The following is a 26,494-nucleotide window of genomic DNA, read 5'->3' on the forward strand; positions in this document are numbered from 1 at the left end:
TCTGGGCTCAGCAGTGCAACGCAATAGCCACTGAGCCACCGCGGCGGGTGACAGCAAGTTCAGACAGCAAGGTTCACAATGGCCTTCCCGCCACTGAAGCCGTGCATATCGACAAAATTCGTAATTGAAATTCTGCTATCGAAATCGCCATTATTTGGTGTATCAGTATTTCTCTGCTGCGCGTGCAGATCTTTAACAGGGCTCTGTCTGGTTGGGTGAAACGCCCACCGCCTCCGATGCGCCACGGAAAGAAACGAGTAAAAAAGAAGCTGCCTTATAGAGCTGCTGCTTGTGGCCGAACCCAGCTACTTCATGATGAAGGAGCCGAGTAGGCTCTGAGACGTTGCGACCGCTTTAAACAAAGCCATTGGTTTATGTATTGGCCTATTCCTTCCTCTCTATATTGTAGTATCTGGCAACTGAATAGTTTAGGAATGAGATGAAGAAGGAATGAATGAATAAGCCAAAAAATAAATAAATCAGCAAAAAATGAGAGAAAGAATATGAATATATCACAAAACGCAATGCTTTTGCTATCTTTAAAAGCAAATTTTAAAGCTAAATAAACTAATCGGTGAGCAGAAATGGTTGAAGCCGTCTCAGAGATTTTGGCTTAATGTCTTTTTTTCTTTTAAGGGAGTGAATTCTATGTGGTTAAGTTCAAGGACCATCAGCTTAAAAAGCATTGTCTCTAATAATTCAACACTAAGTGGGGCGACAATTTGGGCAAAAGACAGGATTTCGGCGAGCTGTTACAAAGAAGCACCCGCGGGGTTCAGCGGACATACGGTGTCGTACGGGTGTACACGTGGCTGTGCGTTCGATTCCGGGCTGGTAATCTTGTACAAAAAGAAAGGCTCCAGTGTGTAGAATATTCCCCCGCAAGCTACGGATACACCGGTGCATTAAATTCATCCGGAGCCGGCATGAACTATTGCGTCTCATAGCCCTGGCGTAGCTTCGGCGCGTACCCCGTCTCTCCTTTTGTCCTTGAGACCAGGAATTTTTCTTGCTATGGGTTATTGTTGCGATGTAGGGCGATGTATCGGTAATACTTAATTTTTTTGATGGGGTGATGCGTTTCACGTTTAAACTAGCTTGACACCACAAGCGAAGGCTGCTTGCGTAAGTTTTTCTCATCTTCGCCAACGCGAGATGTTTCGTGCCAGCGTTGCTCCCTGGCGAGCGCTGCGACGTACTTTTCCCTGACAAAGGAAGTCAGCGTTTCGTTATCATGTAGCCCCGCCAGAGAGCCTAGGAGCGAAAGAAAAATGGCCGCAAAGAGCTGCTCAGAGCCCTTACTCAGCAGTGCCGGGAAACTATGTGTGTGAGCGTTTGTATAAGGGCTGAGGTTACTCGGCCCACAGCACACTAGTCCTCCACGCGTGTCCTGGTGGCGGCAATTCTGGGAGAAAAAATGAAGGTCCTCATCGCCTTTCTTGCGTTGGCTGTTCTGACGGCATCCGCTGGACATTACGAGCTTTGCGGTGAGCAAATACTCCCAAAAATTCTCTCAACTTGATGGAAATATATGAACCAGTAATGGCCGTGAGTTTGAAACACTAAAGTGTAGGATCAGCTACTGAATTATGCGCCAGCCGTTTCTCAAATAGAGGCAAAAAACGAAAATGCACGTGTCTCGAAGTTTGAGCGTCTATTCAAGGACTCCGTGGGGTTAAAAGTAATGCGGTGGCCTCCACTACGGCACCCCGTAACCCAGGTTTAGCTTCGACGCTTTAAATGCCCACTTTTTTTTCAGCTACTGAATTACGTTGGTTGTGACTATTAGCCTGTTAGTATAGTTGGCAATGTGCAGTGTTTGGATACGGAAGTATTCATGAATCCGAGAGGACACACCAGTAGTGGCGAAAGAAAGAAAGATTCGGATTAGGAGAAGACAGCGCGGTTTACACACGGACACAGGGAAGAGTACTTGAGACACACAGCGCTCGTGTGTGTCAAGTACTCTTCCCTGTGTCCGTGTGTAAACCGCGCTGTCTTCTTCTAATCATGTTAAACCAACCCGCCCAGATAGCCACGTTAGTGCATTTCAAAGATTCGGAGACGTGCGAAAATCTGAACATGTTTTTGTCGCGTTTATTTTGCGGACAAGAGAATGCAGTTGAGTAATTGTTATCGGTGTTAGTATCCATACTTTCGTAAGAATGCAAATATTACAATTGTTCAACAGAGCAGCAAACTTACTACAACGCATACACTTTTCCCTTATGTTTTCGTGTTCCAGTCATCAAAATAGTATTTGTTTCTCGTGGTTGAGTATTCAGATGCCTAACACGTCCCCGTTGATATGTACATCCATCCATTTGGGTGTTCTTATGGATGGAAAAATTAAGTCATCACAAATAGAACTTCTATAGTGTGAATTGCCACTTTATAGTGACATATAATACTCAAAACACTTTTGCAGCAAATTATGACATTCCTTCCAACGTAGTTGGTTGTACTCCAGGCTTGATCATTTTCTAGTTTCATATCATTGTACTAAATGAAATGAAATGTACCTTGCTTACTTCACTTTAAACCATAGCTGAAAAAAGAAGGAATACGGGCTTTTCTATGCGGGTGGCTGTCCATCCCCGCTAGCCTGACGTATGTTCAACGCTAGTATCCCAGTGCATGCGCCGTACAACACTGCTTTTAAATACAAGCTGATTTGGCAGTGTTGCAACCCACGTCTATCTTCTTTTGAGGGGGGAATCATGGCTAGTCGGGCACGGGGCTGTATTTTTGTGTCTTACGGTATACAGGGTGATCAAAATTAAGTCGACAGGTATGTTTTAAATTAGGCGCTTAGAGTTACGTGAAGACCACCTCTACAGTGATGTTATGCGTGCAGGGGGACACAAAATTAGGTGGTGATTATAAATGTCGGTGGCTTAATTAACTCAAATTGAATAATTAACTCGTTAGTGGCTGGAGTAAGCAAGCATGATTTTATTGAAAACTTAGACACAATCGTGTTTCTACGCAGCTTCATTTGGCCGAATCCTTGTAGCTCATCCGTACTCCGAGATATCGAAGTGCGAAGTTTAATTGCCGTTCGCATGATTACGCATGCTAGACAGTGAGGACCGGCGCAAAGCTCCTCCCTTTTGTTCTGCTTCGATAACGGTTCCGAGTACTGCAGATTGCGATAACGCCAGCAAAAACTGAAAGGGTGCCAGTTATCACTTTCGCTAATGCCTCCACCCCGTTGTCAAACTAAACACCGTGCACAGCAGGCACGTCACAAAAGGGAGGAGCTTTGCGCCGGTACTCACTGTCTTGCATGCGTAATCATGCGAATGGCAATTAAACTTCGCAGCTCGACATCTCGGAGTACGGATGAGCTAGAAGGATTCGGCCAAATGAAGCTGCGTACAAACACGATTGTGTCTAAGTTTTCAATAAAATCATGCCTGCTTACTCCAGCCACTAACGAGTGAATTATTGAATTTTAGTTAATTAAGCCATCGACATCAATAATTCCCACCTCATTCTGTGTCCCCCTACGCGCATAACCTCACTGTAAAGGTTGCCTTCAAGTAAATCTAAGCGCCTAATTAAAAAAAAAACATGTAGACTTAACTTTCATTACCCTGTATATTTATTGCATTCTGAAACAATTATAAACACAAAAACAATCCACAAATAATGATTCTTTGAGGGACAGACGAAAAAACAAGACCAACATGCGAGAACGAACACCATGACCGGTTACAAGTAAACATTCTACAAAGCGGATAGACATAAACATATAAGGAGTAAAAGATACCAGTTCTGTTGGGAGCCCATTGTGTCCCATACAAGTTTCAGGTATACGTCTTAGGGGTATACATTTCACCAATATGCAGTTTCGAGGACGCCGGTGTATTGGTTTGTCTACCTAACATAGTGCTCTTCCATAGGCAATGCAGGGATGTTAGAAAAAATTTCGCCCACCTCCCCGTGAGGGGAACCCTGTGTAGATGCGACGCATCGTGGGGTTCACTTGGTGTTTCCGTTGGATTGATTCTGAAATCGCGTGAAACGTGTCGGGAACGCGTATGATTATTATGTTTTATGATTATTATTATGTTTTATTGGCCGATGTTGGTCAATCTCTCTAAGTGGTATGTTTGAGGATTCGCTGTCGCAACGACCTTTACTCCATCATTTTTGCTGTAAGTGGAAGCTTCTTTTCTTTTATTGCAAGTGTTAATCACTGCCCCATCATGCGTTGTATCAGTAGCTTCTTCACGTAGTTTGAATGAGTCAAGGATATAACGCGCGTTCGTAGCATTTGATTCTGTCTTGGTTTTGTGGCGCAGTGGGAAGAGCACCATGTACCTCGCGTTCCGCCCACAGGGTCGTGGGATCGAAACCGGGTGCCGCTATTACTTTTTTTATAGTGTAGAGGGAGGGGTGTGGACGAGAGAGGGGCATCGGAGAGGAGAGGGGGTGAGCGGCGGAGAGCGCAGCTTGCGCGGCGAGGAGAATGGGGGATGGGCGGTCGACAACAACGCCGACGCTGCATGGACAAGGCGAGTGAATGAGATGTAGTCGCATCTAAAAAGAAACGGGTCAAAGGGCACATTCTCATTCCTGGAGGCATTTAGTTAGCGCACACTATACGTAGGCAAGTCGAAAACTTGTGCTATTCTTTGGAGGGCGATAAAAACCATGTGGCATCGTTATAATTTTATAAAACAATATCCAACAGCTTCAGTACATCCTGCAGGCGACAATTAACACTGGCATACATCCCTTTGGCACGGCGGAACTCCCACGGGAAATTAACGTCCCCGTGTGTCCATTATGTTCATTATGAGCGGTATGACCGTTTTAAAAAGACGAATAAAGTGTTCTTGAGCGGGTCAGAGCTAGTAAGCGATTTTGAAGATTCACACGACTCGCAGTAAACGCATAATCCGGTGAGAAACTAGCCAACAACAGTAAAAAATATTACGCCCACCTCCCCTCGCGAAAACCCTGGTGTGATGCGACGCTGAGGGGGGTTCTAGCGCAAGCGAAGAGCAACCGTCGACCAAAAGGCCGCCGGAGAGCGGCACATCGGTTATATGCGCAGCGCGCCAGAAGGAGAGGAGACCGCGGAGAGAGAGAGAGTACTGCACATGCGCAGCACCGCGCACAGCGCCGCCCACCGGCGGAGTGAGAGCGCGCTGGGCCGCAGACCCGAAGATGTTGAAAGAGAGTGTTCGCTCTCACCTGGGCACGCGCCGGCGCCAGTGCATCTGCCGCGGCTATGGCGCAACACAATCCAACACAATCCACTTTAATCCAATCCAATCCAAATCCAAGCCAATACAATCGAATTCAATCCAATGCCCCTCGCGAGAGAGTGTTCGCTATCGGAGAGGAGAGGGGGCGAGCGGAGGAGAGTGCGGACGCCGACGATGACGACGGACGCACGCATTAAGGACAGGGCCGCCGACAAGAGATGCTCTCAGCGTCGCATCTAAAACTATAGTGGGAAAATAATATACACGACCAATACCTCGACGAAAAACATAATCGAACGAAAAGATGAGATAACGCATTCGCAAGGTGAACTTCTAAGGAAGAACAAAGGGTAGCCTGTGTTTCGTCGGGAAAGATGGGTACATGCTGGCAATTTTGGAGAGTGACTAAGTTGGCTGCGGGGTTGGCGTGACGTGCCTTGGAGAAGCGCGCTGCCGTTGCCGTTTCCGGCGGCTCGGCACGAGCCGCTGCGTCCTCTGCTTTTTTAAGAGCTAATGCTCTTTATAAGCGACCCCAAACCCATCCACCGCCGGCGGCGGCGTCGGCGTCCGCAGTGCTCCTCTATATTTAAGCAAGAAACAGCATCCGGCGCCAGGTTTCGATCCGAGGACTTTGCGGGCCGCAGCCCGACGCTCTACCGAATAAGCCACGGACGCGACGCTGATATCGGTGTCAGAACGCGCCTTATATCTTTAACGCACTCAAACTACGTCGTCAGCGGCGTGCGTTGGCGATTCAGCGGCGTTATAGCGGCTTGATAACTGCGTGGTGTACACGTGATACTACAAACCCGATGGAAGAGATGGAAGAGAAGGCTGCGAGGCGGTGGGCTGCGGGGGCCGAGCGCAAGCGCCGCAAGCGGGCCGACAACCGTGCATTCGCACTTTCACATTCTCCCCCTCGGGGAAATGCGGGGGAATTTTTTTTCATCGATTAATCTCGCTTGGCGAGCACGCTGCCGGATACCGTGGGGAATGGTAACCACCAGTTCCGCCGCATGAATGCCGGCTTGTCTCGCCAACCGCAGCCCCATGACAGTATTTCCTCGTCGTGCACACATATACAGCGGCTTTAGTTGAATCGTAGGATGTGTACGCGTCCCCAGAGAAGCTTCGGGTACACAGCGCTGCCTAACAGGCGAGCCGGAAAGGCGTACTCTTCTTTGGCGCGAGATGCTAGGAATAAACAAAGCATTTGAGAAAAGTCGTGGGTTGCATACTGACAATTTTGGAGAGTCACCTTGGCCTCGTATAGACTTTTAAACGCGTGTGTGTCATAGTGTTTCTCCCAAACGGAACTGTAAAACTTGTTGAAGTGCCGTCCAGGCGAAACAAAGTGGAAAGCGTCTAGCATGCCGTCTAAACGAAACCAAAACTGCCAACTGCCGCTGGTAAATACCCTTTAACTCCATAGTCTTTGATGTAGTGGTTACCTCTCCCTTTGTTGACGTTATGGTCCAGGGTCCAATCCTGTCTCTGTACTTTTCATTGTGTATCCCTTTTTATGGTCATGGCTAGCGTTTTGGGAAAACTATACCTCGCTTCCCAACGTACAGCGGGAACAGTTTGCCTTGATTTTCGCCCAAATGGCCAAACCACTGCCGCTCACTGAAAGAACGGCCAACGTACCACTCGCTAGAGTTGCGTGCGAAAATTTTTAATTATTAATAGCAATTTATATTTACAGTGACTGTGGCTTCTCAGGGAACGGCAGCGGGTTGGCCCATTAAAAGCCAAGGCAGGCTATTCTTACCGTTACATTTGAACCAGGCATGACGTAGTGGTTTAGCGTTCCGTTAGTTCGGAACTTTAGTGACAGCTATCCTTACGTCTAGACGGAACGTTAGCACGGCATTTAAACATTATTAATTATATTAAGCAGTTCCCCTGATTACAATTGGTGTTCAAGTTTGTTCCACTTTCAGTTTCAGTTCTTGCACTTTTGTCGTACGAATACAGTCAAAAGATTTTGGGGGGAGAATGGGGAGCTATTTCCCTTGTTACGATGTATACACGACCAACAGCGGCAAAAGTTTGAGATTACACGCCAAATCGGCTACGCGATGTGTCTGGTTGTCAGCAGCCATGCTGAAGAATAGCGCGTGTATTTTCTACTCGTTCCCCAGGGTGACAGCACGTCCCTCGTTTGCATTCCTTGAACTTGCTTGAATGACTTAGCGGGCGCCCTTCATGGCGTGTGAAGTGCTGTGTTTTGTCACGCAAAATGGAAGATTAGCAAGAGAGAAAAACGAGAGCATTAATTATTTATTTCTAAACAATGAGACCCTCCTTTGCCTGCGGACGAAAGCCCAAACGGCTTTGAGGGTTGGCAACTTTAAGTTCAAAATGAAAAGTCGTTCAGCCTTTAGTGTTACTTCAAGCCACGCTAACAAACGCTAACGCCATACGCCTACTGTCTCGTATCCCTAGCTCTTCGATTATCAGTGTCGGAGTCGTCGAGTTCTGCCCCAGATTAAATTCGCATGTAATGGTTTTTCGCATACAATGAGCAGGATCCTCGGACTACCCGAGGACAAGCTGAGGCGAGTACGAGAGAGAAAACCGAAGAGCCCCAGTATTTCATGCGGATGCGCGCACAAATGAACACAGTCATGTGCCATCCTGAGATGTTTCCATCTGAAAAATTTCCAGCACACCGCGTTGCACAGAAAGTCGTTGAAATAGTTTTTCACTGTCCTTGATTGATTGCCAGCGTAATCAGATCTGACACAACTGTTTTTGTTACGCACGTAGACTATTCGTCTTTACTTTGTATTCTCGCCAGTTGTTTCCCCTGACCTTTTTTGACCTTCAACGAAGTAAATGACAACGAGTCATTCGTTTAAATGCCATATTTGTTTGCCATGACGTTTCCATTCACCTTCTTCTGCTTCGTTGGTATACTGGAGGTCGTATAAAAATAATTGAACTAGACGGAAAGGCATTCCGCCTGCAGGTGAAGCCGAAGAGGCCGACCCAGCCACGCCGGCTGAGAGCAACATGCAGCCTTGTTCTGGATCCTTATCGATTAGACAATAGCGTGGATGATTGTGGAAGCGTGAAAGTTCTTTCTTTTTTCAGGATACAGTGACACCAGGCTACGCCAAGTGTCTGAGTGCATCGAGCAGAGGGCATCGATGGGGGTACGTAAAATGTCTCTGTAATGTGAAAGATTAAAACTTAGTGGCTCGTTCCAAGGAGTGAATCCTTAGTCCGCGAGAGCGGTCTTGACTTAATTTCTGCCGGCAGAGTTTATGTAATTAGCCCTTAACTGCTTCAGTTTTCGTGTCTCTTGTTATTTCTATTAATTTTGTGCCACTTTAAAACAGCCAAATTAAGCACATAATTCCACCAGGGCAGCTGCGCCGCTAACTTTATTCTTGGCGCTGTGCCAACTTTAGTCACGGAGCTGCACACACTTGAGACGCAATAGCGTTTTTATGCTGGCGCGACGTTCTTTAACCCTATAAGCTTGAGTGAGAGGCTTCCCACTGCGACGGAACGACGTTTCCTGACAATAATATTTCTATGCCGCCACTCACCGTTACCGTTAACGCATGCCGGTGGCCCGAAACCACATCATATTCAATCTCTGTTGCCACATACCAAAGGTTGTCAAGCTTTATACACCAGCGGCGTCAATCTTGGGGCCTATACGCTCACGCGCAAATGTTTTATATGTACTGTTTGAGCGACAGAATGCGAGGGATTATTGACATAAATATCTATCTCATTAACCATTCTATTACGATTTGGTCAGCCATCTCTGAGGCAGTGTCTTCTCCGGTGGTGCGCTAAAGGCAATAGGGATTGATTGACCGAAACTGTCAATTATCTCTAATTGAGTGACTTAAATTATGTCATTAGCCGTGTTTTCCCATACAAAAATGCCTTATGGGCGTCTATTGAAAAATGTATGGTGAGCTATGGCCGCCTATGGGTCTCTATGGTCACCCATAAAAAGGCATAAGTTAGGCTATAGCCAGCTATTGAAGTTTTTATAGGTCCTGCACTAAAGACTGTAAACCATACAATTCTCTTTAGACGATTATAGAACATCCTAGTGTGTTTATTCTATAGAGTCAAAGCTATTCAGGTAACTGTAGCCAGCTAAAGAAATATGTATGGCTTTAGTTCTATAGACAAGCCGCGGCAAAGCTCTTTTGGCTGGCTATAGGCCGCTGTTTCGCTCCAAGTCTACAGACTTCAAACCATTCAGCTGTCTTTTGCTAGCTATTGAAAAGAGTTCGTCCTAAAGCTATAAACAGAAAGCCATAAAAGCTCATTCGGCAGGCTATAGGCCGTTGTTTCGCTCCAAGTCTACAGACTTCAAACCATTCAGCTGTCTTTTGCTAGCTATTCAAAAGAGTTCGTCCTAAAGCTATAGAGAGAAAGCCATAAAAGTTCATTCGGATGGCTATAAGCCGTTGTTTCGCTCCAAGTCTACAGACTTCAAACCATTCAGCTGTCTTTTGCCAGCTATTGAAAAGAGTTCGTCCTAAAGCTATAGAGAGGAAGTCATAAAAGCTCATTTGGCTGGCTATGGGCCGTTGTTTAGCTCTTAGTCTAAAAACTTGGAACCATACGGATGTCTTCTGCCAGCTATTGGAGAGAATTTGCTTTAAAGCTAAAGTGAGGCAGCCATAAAAGCTTCTGCGGCTGGGTACAGTACAATATATAACTGTAAACCTTTAGATTTGTGATAATTAAGCAACTTTTTCCGGCATTAAGAAAGCGTTTGGCGCAGAACTTACAAGCCTGCATCCATAAAGGCTTCTTTAGCTAACTACATAGTAACATAAGGCTCCAAGTTTCCAGCCGCTAATCGAAAAGTGTTAGCCTATAAAGGTATATTTCGAGCAACCATTAAATCCTATTCTGCTGGTTTCAATATGACTTATGACGCGAAATTCATATACTCATGATTTACCTAGCTACATCTACAACACAGATTGGATAACGATGATGTGGTTGATCGGCCGGTTATATGAACGTACTTGTTCAATAAGGTTAGGTACTTATTATACCAACAATACGGGAAAAGTACAATTAAAACAAGCTACTGATTAACGCTCAAATTCAGGTTGCAACTTTGGATACTGCGCGTCCGCAAAGCTTGCAAATGAACGTTGACCGAAAGACGTATAATTTCGTAGAATTATTCCTCTGTGGCCCTTCGCTGCCGCGGTCAAGTGAAAAAGCGGGCTTCTGTAAAACGGCCCTCACAGCGTCGAAGCACATTGGAAATAACTTTCGCGGCCCACGGTATGCTCTCTCAGAAATATGGTGGAAGCTGCGAACAACCCCATTCTTTCTACCGCAGACCCCACTTTCAGATTAGTCATTGAGAAAGGGGGAGAGCGACCCACGCCAGACCGAAGGAGGCGCGGTGAAGAAATTCTGGGAAGCGATGAAAGGGTAGAGGGGACACCCCTGCTTCCTGTTTTATTTTCTGTTGTTTGTTTGGCATACTGGTTTTGGCGATGGGTACCGAAGGACGCGGCCGTGTGGCCCGCGCTGTGTTAGAAGCTAAAGACACCCATAGGAGTGGCGATACGAATCGCTAAAGACAGCCATAGAAAAGTCTAAAGATTATTCGGCCAAATAGCTAAAGACGACCATAAAAAGGATTTTCTATAGCCGACCATACAATATTTTTGTATGGGTTGAATGCTTGGACAATCGTCCCATGTCTTATAGCGATCTTAAATACAAGTTTGTTTTCTAAGAAAAAGTGAGGAGCAAAAAGGATAAGTAGCGTGAACATAAGCATAAAGTGCCATTGTGAATTTCATTGCGTAAGCTTTCCCTGTGTGCGTGAGCCACCAAAAGTTTTACTACCCTAGAGCAACAGTGGGAAAGTGCGTCAGTACTTTACATACCTACTGGGTCGTTTTTTTTTTAATTTATTTATTGACGGATCGGAGTACGGAGTGCAGGGATAGCCTTCAAGGAATTACCAGATCATCCCATCCGAAAGCAATCTGAGACGCTTGCTTCACTTCACATAAATGCCCCATGTAGCCTTGAAATCTCTTCTTGTGTTTGCAGCTGCAGATCGGACTACTCACCTCTAGGAATGCACTGAACTGCCTCCACGACGCATGCCTGTACCGGAAGCTGTGCGATACGGGAGACATTGTACGTGACGCACGATCTTTTGTTCGGCATCTCGCGTAGTATTCTTCTAATTCCCTGGAAGAAGCTTCCGCGCTTATCGGTGGATACGACGGCTCCATCGTTTATTGCTTACAATTGGTATGTCACAATGAGGTAAAGTGAACACTGGACTAAAGCACCGTCCCCTACTAGTGAGCGCGCAGTCACAAAAATACAGTGTTAGTCGATGCTAAAACTTGCTGTAGAACAGGAAGGGTGGCCTTCAATACGGCCTACAAAAGCTTCCTAAAGGACGCAGTTTTGTTGGGTCTGCTGTTAACCGAGTCTGTTCCAAACATAAAAAAAGTTAACCGGACCAGATGTCATTGACTGGCCAGGAAGAAGGTCCAACAGCCCGCAGCTTGGTAGTCACGCGCGTCGGCTCAGTGCATGCTAGATAGCGCCTTCGCTGGGAAACCTTGGAGGGCTCTTTTTTCGGGTGCAGTTCGTGACTCCATCGATGGCCTCGAAAGAAAGCAGCGATTTAAAGCTGCAGGGGGCGCGCGCAGCCTTTTCATGGGGCCCTGAAATACCCTCCGCCGATACATACATGCACATATATAACCAAATAAAGCAACGTGTTTGTAATCCGCTGCTTTAAAAACTTTGCTGAAGTGATGTGTATACTAACCGAGAAATTGTAAATCACAAACGGCGCACTGTAGCCATGGTGCGTTTACTCCACTTTTCACCTTTGGCCAGGAGATCGTCCTATACGTGGCGCCGCTTAAGTGAGGGGGCGCCACGGTCCAATTTCTATAGAGGGGAAAAAGAGGACAAAAAGACATGGGTTTCTATACGGCACCAGTCGGTCAAACAAGATTTTCTTAATTCACGGGGAAATTATGCGCAGTGGGGCAGTGGCAATCTACGAAATACACATCAGACATTAGCCTGCATTGCTTTCCGCAGCCGGAAACCCAAAGCTAGCTCTGGATATCAAAGCTGAAATTTTGAAGGAACGTCGGACTCGGTCTGTAGTACACTTCAGCTCAGAGTGTTTCTTGCGCATCTCAGACGGAAATGATAATAACAGCGCAAAAATCGCCACAGTCACGAAAAGCAGACCCAAAAGGCTTTACAATCATTCGCGGCGGTGAAGAGACCGTGAATTTTTTAAAAGAACAGCTGTTCCGTCGGACACTTTTCCTGTTCTGAACATGACAAGCCGCCGAATGTTGCAAGTTTTTCCACAATTCGCATTGACTGTTCCGCCTGACCGGGCACAAAAGAAGTTTGGCGCTAGGTCACTTTTGATGAACGCTGTCTGTACGTAGTAAGTTCCATACCTACGAATTGAGTCGCGAGTCAGTGCGGCAAATTATAAGGCCCCGCTTGCGAAGACGATACCCCACAGTGCACGCTACGCCGAAATGAAACTTGAACATGCTAAAAGCTTCTCTCAAAATATTTTTTTTTGCTAGCAACCTTCACTTCAAAACAACGCATGCGAGAGTGGTCTAAAAACGCGTTCATTTTATTAAAGACGTGTTCAAGTAACATCAGAGCCGGTCACCTGCAACGCTCACGCCGGAGGCCACCGTTAAAACAAGCTTATGTTTCCAAGATGAAAGCGCTCATGCCTGGATAAGGCTCTGCGAACGTAAAAAAAACGAAAAAAAAAACGAGCACAGCACAATAACACAGAACGATTTCTTTTTAATTTTGCTCCTCTTGCGCAACAGTCAAGTTCACGGTACTTACAGGTAGCAGCGCAAAACACGCTCCCAGTGCGGACGACCCGTAATCCGCACATAATAAGCAGCGCCACACACACTGTTGTGTGAGTCGGTATCCAATGGTCATTAGACGTCGTCGCATGGAGAGCCTGCAGCGCATATAAGACAGGCGAGCTGACACGCAGACAATGATGGAGCAAGCACAGGAAATTGAAGGCAAACCACGAGAGGGACAAAAAATAGAGCTTCATAAATCTATGGGCACACTGACACATACGGCCACAGACGAGCTAACTCAACGAGCGATAAGCGCACATTTCCCGCGCAGCCTTAGCTCGTCGAGAAAACCAGTACGTTTTAAACGGAAGCTGTCGCCGCGGCACCAACACTCATTGGTCTAAGGAATCACGCGACCCGTGGCTGTCTGCAAATAAATGTCTACGAAGAAAGACAAGTTGATGTTGAGGCAGGGAACGATAAGGAGGGGGAAAATACAAATACACAAAAATGCGGGAAGACACTGCTCTTTTTGTCCCCTCTCCTGAACGACCGCACGGGAAGGAAGCGCGGGCAGCCGTTACGGCAGTTCGGTGACCCTAACAGCCGCGCGCGATTAGCGAACTTAGCGGAGCTTTTCATGCGTATATAACCAGGTCAGTGTCGCGCGTATTTGCACATGTATAGTCTGCGAGAGCCTGTGAAGGTATTATAACTCTACCGCCTGCAGCGTCTACTGGGTGGGACTATGTTCACTGAGGGAGACGAAATTTTGCACCTGTCCATGCCATACATATGTGGTGCAGGCTGGGAACCTCTTTCCCTCTCACGCTCACCTCACCTTGCCTGTCGGTTGACCAGTACACCGACGCGAATGCAGTTTCTTACCAAACTGGAATTTCATTCGAACGCCGAGAACTAAACAACGTTGGAGACTTCGCTCCTCTGTTTCTTCTTTTAGCAATTTTTCTCGTGCAGCAGTTGTACGGATTCTCATAGCCATGGTAATAATGACTGAGTGCGGTAGCTCTCGTAGAGGGACGTACGGCTGAATGTTAGGTAAGTGGGGCTTTAGTTCGAACAAAACGCTGTAAAACAGCGAGCAAAATCTTCTTGGGAAATGTGTACAGCTGGAGTAATTCTTTCAGATCAACATATACTCCAAAGTGCCCCTTAGAATTGGATAAATAGCAAAATATCGTTCTCCAGAAATATAAGGTACGTCTTCGGCCATGTGAAAAAGCCTGTGCTGTCTGCTTTGTTTCCCCTCTATTCAGTTTCTCGTTGGCGCCGCTAGGGGCGCAAGTTTAAAATCTCCTCCCCATTATTTATTTATTCATTACAGATACTTTCAAGACACATAGGGCACAACAGAAAAGAGGGGTGAAACTTAAGAGAAGAGAATGTGCATTTTTTACGGCGGTATTTATTTATTTATTTATTTATTTATTTATTTATTTATTTATTTATTTATTTATTTATATTTTTTTATTTATTTATTGAAATATAAGAGCAGAGAATGTGCATTTTTACGGCGGTGTAATGGTGCAGATGCGCGTATGACAATAAAGAACGTACACTTCTTAAACAACAGCAAAATAATACACAATCTGTTATGACATTCTACGAACAATATGCGTTATGTACAGCAGTTTTGAAAAGGGTTGCATCGCTAATGGATGAGAGGGCGGCCGGGAGGTGAGGTTGTCCCATTGTACTCTTGTTTTAGGAATAAATGAATCAATATATAGGTTAGTACGACAAGATGACAAACCGACTTTGCAACTGTGGTGCACTGATAGGTCAGGGAGGTTAACTGTTTTTTTTTTTTTCATTTACGAAACACTGGCAGTACGTGAATAGGACGATAAGGTGTAGCGAGCGGCCTGATTTGAAATTCCGAAAATGTACATCTCTAATTTGGAACGAACAAGTGTTTTGTACAGGGTAAGTTTAAGGGACGTAGAAACGGATGAAAAATTGCGACGGACGTAGTCCAGCATGCGGTTAGCATTGTTTATGACGTATTCTGTGTGGGTATTCTAACAAAGTTAATTAGAAATGTGAATCCCTAGGTACTTATAGCAATTAACAGAGAGCAAGGGAATGTTATCAACAAAATACAGGCAAGCATTTGTTTTATCACTCGGGCCTCATATTTGCATACTATAGCACTCCGAAACTTTTAATTGCGTACACCAGTTTATGCCCCAATTAGCAATGTCATTAAGGTCATTTTGAAGATCTTTAACGTTATGTTAAAGCGGCAGAGAACCCGTGCACGTAACGTGCCAGTTCGGACCGCCTAAAGAGACTCTGCAACACTTCCGATAAGCGCTTTCTTCTTTCCTTCCCGTATGGAACCACTGCGAAAGGTATTCGCCGCGAGATCGACATGTAGGTGGCGACAGAGTCGCGCCGCTAATGTGGACGCTCCATCGGCCCGGGAGATATACACGCTGTGGGCGCGCTTCGTGCCTTTTTCCCGCCGTATGTGCGCACGAAAGGCGCACATGAGACTGGTATGCTGTGGTTGGGTTCCTCAACGTTCAATGTATAGCATGGAAGGGGCAATAAGTTTTCGTTATTACGCCTAAAAAGCGGTGATCCATCGGGAACCTCAGAACGGCCGCAATAATGACAATGAACTTGTAAGCCGTGGCTCGTAACAAGCCCGATCTTTCCTTATAATGGATTTGCGCCTTTAATAAAAGCATAAATAGAAAAAAATCAGGAAGCCTCGATCTCCGGAATTCAGTTTACAACAGCAGTTTCAATCGCTTTCACTGGTAGCATGACGCATTCTTGCATTTGTGGGATGCCCTTAAATGGTAACACAACATAACTGCCCCGACATCTTTTCTAAGAGCAATATTTTTTTGTGTAAAAAGGGCAACATCAAATTACTGAATTCCCACCAGCGCAGAGATATACAACCGTTCTAACAGGTCTTTTGCGTGCAGCTTTAGTTAAATGAAATTTTAGCTAATCTGAAGGCAGGTTTGATGAATAATGGTGTCGCATCGCTTATTTATGGGTTTCGTCGCAGGTGAACTTGTGAATTAAATTTCTAACGCACGCAGTACAATCAACATCTCATGTTTAGTTAGACTTGCAAAGTGACAAGCAGGTTTACAGTGTGTAAAACAAGCTTCTGGGACTTCACAGTGAGCCTAGATTTCCTCTTACGGGTGCACTTTTGACCAGTTGCGTTCCTTTTAAAATCTAACAGGTGCCTAGAACGACGAGATGTGTTTGCATTCTTGCGTAATGTCGCTTACGAACCGTAAAGGTTACATGAAGTTGCCCTGTTGCAGATGTGTGAAACGTTCGTTTTTTTTATTTCTCGTTACAAAACAGCGCAACGGGTGTCCGGTAACTACTTTGTGTTGTAAACTGAACCTCGCTTTTATCGTGGCATTTAATTCTTCCCGATTGGCTAAAAGAGGCACGGATAAAAGTTTTCTGCGCATTTCTTCTTTTTTCTTTTTTTTTTTTGGGGGGGGGGGGGGGGTGGGGGGAGGGGTTCTACCAACGCTCAAAGCGCAGTGAGAATAGAACGCATATAACGCGAGAAGCCAAACGCTGGTTATCAGTATTACTTGAAATTGAAAGTATGGCCGGCGTCTTGTTCCGTAGCAATGAAAAAGCAGTACTTCAACGAGTAGACGCCGGTATTTTCAAAACTGATTAACCACATTTTTGCCCGAGTTTGTCCTGGAATTGTGGCTCGCCTTTTTCTGAATTGTATTGAAAGCGAGCATTGCGGGAAAAATAAAAAATCCAGCACATCACGGCACACACCCTCTACACATGTGAGCTACAACGTTGAATATTTTACGCGATCTTTCCTCCTTCTTTAAACTTAGGTACACCTTCAGAGATTAAGACGTGACCATATTAGGCATTTGGTTATACTGAGTGAAACACATTTCTGGACAAGCTGATTCATGTCGGGATTTGAAAATTGGATAAATGAAAACGACACGAAATCCCACAGGATAGGCGCAAACTCACAACTGCATAACTTGACTAAGAAATCCTCCCGAAATACTCTTGCACATCCACCGAAACGTATTTTAATCAGTACGTAAAATTAGCAACACAGTATAAGCAACGAATCTCCAAAAATGGTATTTATTTTCGAAAAAATACCGGAAGAATTCGATGACACAGGCGCTTCCGAGTGTAAAATACGCCCCCGTTATGTATTGGCGATAGCGCACGGCTCGGGCGCAGTGTAATTGTTTTTGTTTGTTTCTTATTTCTATAAGGACACTGCGCAATTTTACAAGGGTGTGGCAAATGCATGGGTATTCACAGGTCTTGTCGCTTCTTACCCGTGTCGTATTAAACTTTTGTACTTCATATACCCGCCACGCCACTTTCAAAAAGTACCCTTTGACGTTCCCGAAACGGCAGGCGGCTGCGCTCCCCAATAAGAAAAGTGCAATGTGTCGAAGCAATGTTTATAACACGTTTCCCCGCGTCGAAGATGTTTCATGAAATTAAATCAGCACATTGACCCGCAACGGCAGCTGATTATTGCGTCTCCAGAAGAAATGCGGAAGTAGAGGTAACTAAAGTTACCTCTACTTCTGCATACAGCAAGCAGTAGCATATATGCTATTGCTTGCTGCAAAACAAGTGCACATATTGGTTGTTTTATCGCGGTCAGCACGCGTCTTGCGCCGCGCGCAATGTCAACGAGCAGACGACGCGAGAGCGCCCTCCACACTAGGAGCGGTTCATCCCGCCGCCGCCAGGAACCGACTGTGTTCGATCTCGGGGCGAATAGTCATCGCCAACACGGAGCGGCCCTGCGTGATTTGCTTGTCCAAGCAGACGCCTTCCGGTTTGACGCCCGACCGCGGCGGTCGCTTTTCCGATGGATGCGAAAAGGAAAAACGCCCGTGTGTTCGAGATTTCAGCGCACGTTAAAGATTCCCAGGTGGTCAAAATTAATCCGGAGCCCTCAACTACGGCGTGCCAATCGCCTGTGTAGAGTCGGCGCGTTAGGCTATGTTTAGACTACCGACGCAAAAGCCATATCGTAACCTACGAACGTAAAAAAAATGGCATGTCACGCAGTTCAGTTGGCTGAGATGTCAAATTACGTCATTCTTTAAGCTTATTACGACCGTTGCGGCAACATTCTGAACCCGGCCTTAAACGCTACAATCTATCAATCATACGCCTTCCGTTTTTGCTTTGCTTTTGGGTCTTCCTTTTAACCTGGCCATCGAGTGAGTTCATTGCGGCAACTGAAGGAAAACCGGCCAATAACTGTCACTCTGCTGTAATGACGTAATTCCAGCGGTCGAAGAACGCTAACACAGGCAAAGAGAGAAAACGCTTTTGAGCAAGTTTCCAAGTTATATGATGGGCACAGAGATGTAATCTGTGGCTGAGGTATTTTGCGACCCCGTAATCTACGTGCTGGTTGACTACGTTCTGCAAGCATTTAAGATTTTAAAAAAAAGTTGAAAAAAGTGTTACTGGGTACCTTTAATAAGTCGTGATGAACAGCGTAAAGGCACAGAGAAAAGCAGCGGCGCATCGAAGCAGGTTGTATGTGTGTTTTGCAAGCAGGTAATAGGGTAAAAAAGGTAAATTATATAGACGAACGCGATAGCAGGTAGGCGTGCTGCAGGAAGCGCTAATTAACCAAATGTGCAGCCGCAACCCTCCGACGCTGAGCAGATGATGTTTCTCTTCGCCAGAAGTGCGAGAAAAAAGCCGTCCAATGACAGGATATCTGCTTCGGGGCGCCCACGGGCGAATCAATGACGTATATGCGTTTAAGAGGCAGTTTCGAAAAACAAGCAGGAAAGGGTGACAAAGAGGCGACAAACTTCGCAAAAAAAAGTGAGCTTTCTGCTGCACGTAAAGAAGTTATACTTGGCACAGATGATTTTGAACACCTAACCGAACGACTGCGGTCGTTCGTTTGATGTGCTCAAAACGCCTTTCAGGACCTCTTTAGGACAGATCTGGCCCATTTGCGCACGACCTGAGTATTCTAATCTGCACAGCTGCATAGGTAGCGAAATTAATTGAAATTGATATAATTAGACGAAGCCCGCAATGTCATATATCGTAAATGACTTCGTAATCTACATCCATCTGACCGCACTTCCGTGAACCACATTGCCCTACGTCCTGTCCGCCAGCTACCACGAAGAAGCAAAGATAAGAAGCCACTAAGCTAGAACGTTTCGGTGTCAATAGTTCAAACAGTGTTCGTTATAGCCGGGGGAGGCACTGAAAACCGTTCACGGCATACGTGACGCCATGACCAGAACTGACGTTGAATGACGACGGAACGCCATTAATCATGTTGCGAATGAAGTGGCGTCACTTGTGTTTAGGACATCGCACCCAGTTCCGGTGGCGTCATCCAATCAGAAGTTAGTTGAAGTCATAGAGCAAGAACAAGACAGTGCAGCAGCCGCACGTAACGAAATACCATATTTAAACGATTGTAACGCACCCCGGAAACAACAAAAATAACTTGGAGCCGGTTCTTTTACGCACACGAAATATTGCCATAAACAAATACTTCAACATGGCATGAAACAGTCATTGAGCGTAGATTGGCAAACGGCTTGATGTAATCCGCAAGCCCATATTGAAGTACAGGAAATCTACCACGCTGTCGGCCACTAAAGTCGTTCTGTAAATCTTCGCGTTGAAAAATGCGGTCCCTTTGCTTTCGCCAATCGCGAATACATGACTCCGGGACACCTCATGCCCAGGACCAGTCCCAGCTCCCTTCCGTTTCTTCCAAGATGATAACTTCGCATTTAAACGACGCGTCGTAATGGTACCATCTGTCTCATTCTTGTTTTCGTTTTTTAAAGACGATAGTCTTTCTTGGGTTACTTAAATCCAGAAATTTTGGTCTGTCTGTCTGTCTCTATGTCTGTCTGTCTGTCTGTCCGTCCGTCTGTCTGTCTGTCTGTAACTCGATTCAGCCACCCGGCCAAAGTAAAATTGATATTGCGCAATAGTCTTATATACTCACAGCCAAATGTAAACGTCTAAGCCCGGTTTATATGTTCATACTTGTCAACTTTGTTGAACAAGAACAAGATATTACGCAAATATGACAGGAAATTAGTACACAAGGGATATTTACAGTGTTCCTTTATTCAAAATTCCTGGATGCTTGGTTTTTCGATAAGAAATGATATTCTACATCTACTGCAGAAAACCACCGCCTCCTGGCGGCATATGAAAAATCACGTGGCAACAGCAACGCAAGGTTCCACAGGCTAGGTTCCACGTTCTGCTTGGAACGCACGTAGAGCACGGCCGCGCGGTTCTATAAACCTTGTAGTCGGCCGCCTCCATTCACGCACGTCTCCGCCGTACTGCAGCGCTTGCATCGAGGAACCCGGCCTGTAGCAGTGGAACGCGGTAAATTTAAATCGCCTTAAGCAAACTTTTAGTGTGTTTACCTTGGGATGAGCGCGACAGTACAGGAACACCATTAGAGATGAGCGGGAAAGCAAAGGGGGGCATTTCCTTGGCGAATGTCTACAAAGACTATCGTCTTTTGACGACATTTGCAATGAAAGGAGCAGATACGCGGCCAATTTTTTTTACGTCTCACCGCTGGCCAAAATTGAGGCAGCTTTATTCTCAGCGCAACACCGGAGCGACCGAAAAAAAATGGGTAACTAGAAACGTACGGCCGATGCTTGATGGTGGGCGAGGCCTGACGCTCAGGAACAGTGGACGAGCCGTAACGCGCATGCGCCAACTAGACATAAAAAAAAAACAAAGGAAGCGACTTTTTTTTGCCAGATATGACGTCATGGTTTGAAAATGATGGCAGCTGTGGTGTGGTTTCTTTGCTGCGCTGCTTGTCGTGTTTTTCTCTAGGGTTGCAGCGGTGACCACGGGCTTTGTGCATAGGTGTTCGGCTTGCGATTCTGAAGAGGGTGCTGTCGAAGAACTTCTGGAGAGTACTTACGGTGGTGCGCAGCGCATCATTGGAACGTCGCGTGTGTACGGCCGCCTAAAATGCCCGCAGTAATCTGCCGCCTGGAGAATATTTACTACTAGGGGATATTTATTACTAGAGGATATTTACAGTGGGTCCACAGCTACCATCATCCTCCATAAGGAGAGCAGTAAAATACCTATAAGGAGGGGTGTCAGACAGGGAGACACAATCTCTCCAATGTTATTCACAGCATGCTTACAAGAAGTATTCAGAACATTGAATTGGGAACAGGTGGAAGTAAGGGTAGTGGAGAATACCTCAGTAACCTCAGATTTGCTGATGACGTTGCCTTGTTAAGTAACTCAGGGGAGGAATTGCAAAGCATTCTTACCGCACTGGACAAACAGAGTAGAACCATGAGCCTGAAAATCAATGAGCAGAAAACTAAAGTAATGATCAATAACATCGGGACAGCACAACGGTTTGAAATAGGTGGTGAGGCAGTGGAAGTGGTGAGCGAATATATCTACTTAGGCCATGTTGTGACCCCGGATCCCAACCATGAGGCAGAGATAATTCAAAGGATAGGAATGAGGTGGAGTGCATTCGGCAGGCATTCTCAGATAATGAATGACAGCCTACCATTGATTGATTGTAGGGTTTAACGCGCCGACGCAACGCAGGCGATGAGGCGCGCCGTAGTGGAGGGCTCCGGATTAATTTTGACCACCTGGGGATCTTTAACGTGCGCCGAAATCTCGTACACACGGGCGTTTTTGCTTTTCGCCTCCATCAGCAGCCTACCATTGTCCCTGAAGAAGAAAGTGTATGAAAGCTGCATCTTACCGGTACTCACCCACGGGGCAGAAGCTTGGAGGCTCACTAAGAGGGTTCAACTTAAATTGAGGACGACTCAGCGTGCAATGGAACGGCAAATTATAGGTGTAACATTACGGGAACAAGAGCGTGTTAAGGACACAGCAGTAGAAATTAAGAAGAATTGGACGTGGGCAGGGCATGCATGTAATGCGAAGGCATGATAGCCGTTGGTCTTTGAGGGTAACAGAGTGGATCCCTAGAGAAGGCAAGCGTTGCAGGGGGCGGCAGAAAGTTATATGGGCAGATGAGATCAAGAAGTTTGCGGGGATAAATTGGTCGCCGTTAGCGCAGGACCGGGGTAATTGAAGATGAATGGTAGAGGCCTTTTCCCTGCAGTGGACGTAGATAGGCTGGTGATGATGAATCTGCCGCCTGAGTTTGTGAGAGTGATGAGTGCGCTGCCGACGAACTTCTGCGCTGCGTATTAATAGAGCGCCCTGCTCAGGCCGCTTGGTATTTCGTCGCCTACGTGCAGTGGAGAGAGGCAGCAACGCCGGTCACACGAGGACAGTGGGAGGGTGCATAACCAGTCCGATCGTAGCCAACCTAGCCACTGCAAACGGCTCTACGCGCATAACTGATTTCGCACCCCACTACCACATAGACCACAGTGTAGTTTTCGTCCCTGTATAGACCTTTTCATCTGTTAATCTTAAATATCATCAGAGCATGTTCTGGGCTGCGTTGGGCATGCGTAGTTACATCTTTCTGTCCACTGCGGCAATTTTAGGGCCACTAGCACAGCCCACTGATAAAATGGAAGCCCCCAGGACGAAGAAAATAAAATGGTCTATATGCCTCCTGCGCTGGAGCTTTGGCGACATGCAGCGCCCCTAGTGGCCGACGCCTCTGGGTAGTACAAAAGCAGACGACCCTCGCCGCCCTTCATGCGTTTTCAATTACTAGGCAGAGTGAAACTTGGATGTACTTTATTTAATCGCTTTGTGGCGCCTTTTAATGACTGCATACTATATGAAATAGCCCTTAAAGAAGTTGTACAGGCTAAACAAAATAATATCCGCTCAAACCAGCCGATTTATCGGCTTTCTTTTCAGCGAGCTGTCGCGGTCGTCGCGGCGTGGGAAAGTATAGCCAGGTCGGGTGGTCTAACTTGCTGACGACGATCGCCGTTCTTTCTTCTTGCGTGCGGTCGACAAAGAAAAGTTCACAAGTCGCATAAACACGGAATGCTGCTCATCCTATAGTCTGAGGTAACTGCAAAAGGTTGCTTCAGCGGGAGCATGCAAGCGAATCCAAGAATTGCGCAGCCGACTCACCTGACACTGCTGGCCCGGCACCGCCATGAAAACGAGTTAAATTTTTTTTAGTATTTTCGCAAACTAAACGATCCTTGCGTAACGTTTTACGCCGCACGATTTACGAACGGCAGGGTACATGTATATACGAGCGAGTAGGTTAGGCATTACGCCAAATAAACAAAATAAGCGCTATCATAGTACACAAAACAATCACCAAATCACACACCAGCTGCCTGCAGAAATGCGTACGTCTATATTTGCATAACATAACATAACATAACATAGCCGCATACACGGCGCGCAGCCCCGAATATTTACATGCGATCATCACTGACTCTGTTGGTTGTCTTCGTCGCTAACAATCTGAACGCCGACACGCCAGTTTTGTCCTCAAAATGGAGTTAGACAGCGATACAAGGACAGAACAATGATCGCTTCTAGTTGAATTGTCCCCCATCTTCACCCTTCGCTAGATTATTGTCAAATATTATCGGCAATTCGCTTAATTTTTTCTCTTTGTATTCAAAGCCCCCTCCCCCTACCACACGATTTGCCGTCCAGCCCTCCGTCGTGTCGGCTGCATGAAACTCGGCCCTACACTCCAAAAAGTTGGTGACCCTCATTCTGGCCTATTAAGTGCGAACTGGGAATATATGATGCAAGGGCGTAATTAAGTAAAGTGAGCGCAAACAAGGAAAGCGAGTGGCCTCTCGGTTCTCCAGGCCACTTTGTTTTACGACCACTAATTTCAGAATCACAGAACAGATTTGACGCTTCTTACGCTCGCTGAATTTTGTCACTGAGACACGCTACAAAACGGCAAACTAACGCCGCACCATGTATTCGTAACGGCGACGCAAACGAGCACTGTTTAATGAAAGCGCACGCATAGTGCGCAGGTACGCAAAAGAGCGGCGCACCGCAGCAAGCGAGCCAGCGGTCCGCCGGAGTCGCTGGCTTTTAATGCGCCATCATCGCCGGTTGCGGCATGCTTCTTTTTTAAATGCGGAGCATTTCTTAGGCTCGCGATGTCACTCGTCGATGTTGTCGGCGCCGTCCACACGCTCACTGCGCATGCGCGTCGCGTCGAGGCGCAGGTGCGCGTCTCTCCCCCGTACCCTTCTCGCTCTCAACAACAGGTGCGGCGGTGTGGGAGGAGCGCGTGTACCCCGTGCGCTCCGCCGCTCTCAACAACAGCTGCGGGGGTGCGGGGGGAGCGCGTCTGTGCGCGCATGCGTCGTAGATACCCGTGAGCTGCGTCGCGCTCAACAGTAACGGCGGCAGGGCGTGTACACGTGATAACGGCGTGGTGTGTGCGTGGAAAGTTCGTGCGCTTGTGTACTGAAGTGTGCACATGCGCGTGTCTCCCCCGTACTCCTCTCCCTCGAACGCGGGCGGTGTGTATATAAGCGGCGGAGCGCGCGTTCGGAATTCAGTCAAGGGCGTCTTTTTTCGCTTGACTTGACGCTTTGCTTGACGGCACCAAGCAATAAAGACAGACTTTAACCTTACACTCCTTGCCTTCGCTTCTCCTTCATTCAATAAATAAGAATGATAAAGACGAAATAACCATTAGGCATTCCCAAACCATTCCCAATTACGCAACATTCACGCGATACCCCCACCACTCTGCGACGCATTTACTCGAGTTCCTCCCGTGGGAAGATGCGGTTGGGTTTTTCGATCGGCTGTTCTTGAAAAGCGCTTGTCACCTAGAGTAGTAGGTAGTTTAAACTAGAAGTTTTACTGCAAATTTCACTCCATGTGACCATCGATCGGTGAACCTGCGAGTGGCAGAGCGCCGTCACCGCCTCGGAACTTTCGTCGGCGCTGTAAACATATTTAGCGCTGCAAAGTTTTTTCCCCCAATGCCGAGTTGATCACTAGAAGAGATCTGACTCGTCGGGGATGGGCTGGTGACCATGTCGCAAAACAATCGGGAGGATCGAGCTCATTTTGCTTCTGTCAACACGGGATCCTATGGGACCCGCGCAGCTTTGTACTACCCGGAAGTACTGCCCGGAAGCCGCTTGCGCAGCGCCCCTGGGCAGCGCAGGAGGCCTATAACGGGGGTAACCTGTGCGACGTAAGATATAATTGTGTGTTCGGAGTCGTGAGTCAGGCACGTAATGTTCACCGTTGCGAAGGTGTAGTAACTGCCATGCTGAATAATCTGTCTGCTAATCACTTCGTTGATCTTGAACTTTCAGCCAGAGGACATACAGCCTGGTGGGAGCGAAGACTGCGCACAGGACAAAGGGTTTTAAAGCAAAGCTTTCTTGCTCTACCAGCCAACGGTTCTTTCGTGGCATGCAGGCCAACTCACTCCCAACAAAGCGGAGGTGGCGGCGGGGGGTTTACTCACAGAGCACACTGTAGATGGCACTGCGAATTTAATTTACCCAGCATTCCCCTCGCGCAGGAGCTCCTCACCTCGGTGGTCGCGTCGGCGGGGCCATTCAGCCGGCTTTGTCGTCTGCTTTAGCGAAGGTTGTTTAGAGCGTGTTTTGGAGCAGCTTCGCGTCCATTGCGCACTTCCTTCGCACGGCTTGTTTAACTTGTCCGAACCCGGCCCATTCGTAATTGTATGGTCGCACAGCAAAGATACGTTAAGCATTGGTTTACAGGGCGGGAAAACAAAATATAGACCACATACAAACATGTGTCCGCGGGAGAAACGCTAGAGAAACGCCCTGCTTGCCACGAATGTGACTCCGTTTAATAAATTGGTGAATACCAATTCGGTTGTGTTCTAACAGGTATTACAAAAGGCGAAAGGAGCAACTGGTTGTGATAAATAGCGAGCATGAAAGTTCCCCCAGCTTTCTCGCAATTCTTAAACTGACTAAACTGACTAGTTTAAATCAGTATAAATCGGAATCACTAAGCTAACATGCCGAATTGTTTCGGTGTGCGCGCTGGTGTCGCGCGGGGATGTAGCCCCGAGCTAGCACATCGGGATGGCCAGGTTCCTGACTGACCCTTCGAATGACGCTCCTCGCCGTTTTTTTTTTTTTAAGTGTGACACTTTATAAGCGACCCCAAACCATCCACCGCCGGCGTCGGCGGCGGCGGCGTCCGCAGTGCTCCTCTATAAAGAAAAACAGCATCCGGCGCCAGGTTTCGATCCGCGGACTTTGCAGCCGCAGCGCGACGCTCTACCGATCAAGCCACGGACGCGACGGTGATATCAGTGTTGACGCGCCTTATATCTTTAACGCATTCAAACTACGTCGTCAGCGGCGTGCGTTGGCGACTCAGCGGCGCTATAGCGGCTTGATAACTGCGTGGTGTACACGTGATACTACAAACCCGATGGAAGAGATG

The 26,494-nt window shown here is 46.8% G+C and overlaps 1 protein-coding gene across 1 annotated transcript in view; it reads left to right on the plus strand.

Annotated features, from left to right (window-relative positions):
* Window positions 1-1,312: 1,312 nt before the first annotated feature.
* LOC144163073 (antimicrobial peptide microplusin-like) overlaps window positions 1,313-26,494 on the plus strand; it is a 33,625-nt gene continuing 8,443 nt past the window's right edge. Inside the window, exons 1-3 of the mRNA XM_077693875.1 lie at window positions 1,313-1,487; window positions 8,322-8,383; window positions 11,292-11,381. Coding sequence (XP_077550001.1) covers window positions 1,418-1,487; window positions 8,322-8,383; window positions 11,292-11,381 — 222 coding nt within the window. The 5' untranslated portion in view covers window positions 1,313-1,417. The remainder of the gene's footprint in view (window positions 1,488-8,321; window positions 8,384-11,291; window positions 11,382-26,494) is intronic.

The sequence above is a fragment of the Haemaphysalis longicornis genome, unplaced genomic scaffold (assembly GCF_048455015.1).
Source record: "Haemaphysalis longicornis isolate Haplotype H1 unplaced genomic scaffold, Haemaphysalis longicornis Haplotype H1 scaffold_1, whole genome shotgun sequence".
NCBI lineage: Eukaryota > Metazoa > Arthropoda > Arachnida > Ixodida > Ixodidae > Haemaphysalis > Haemaphysalis longicornis.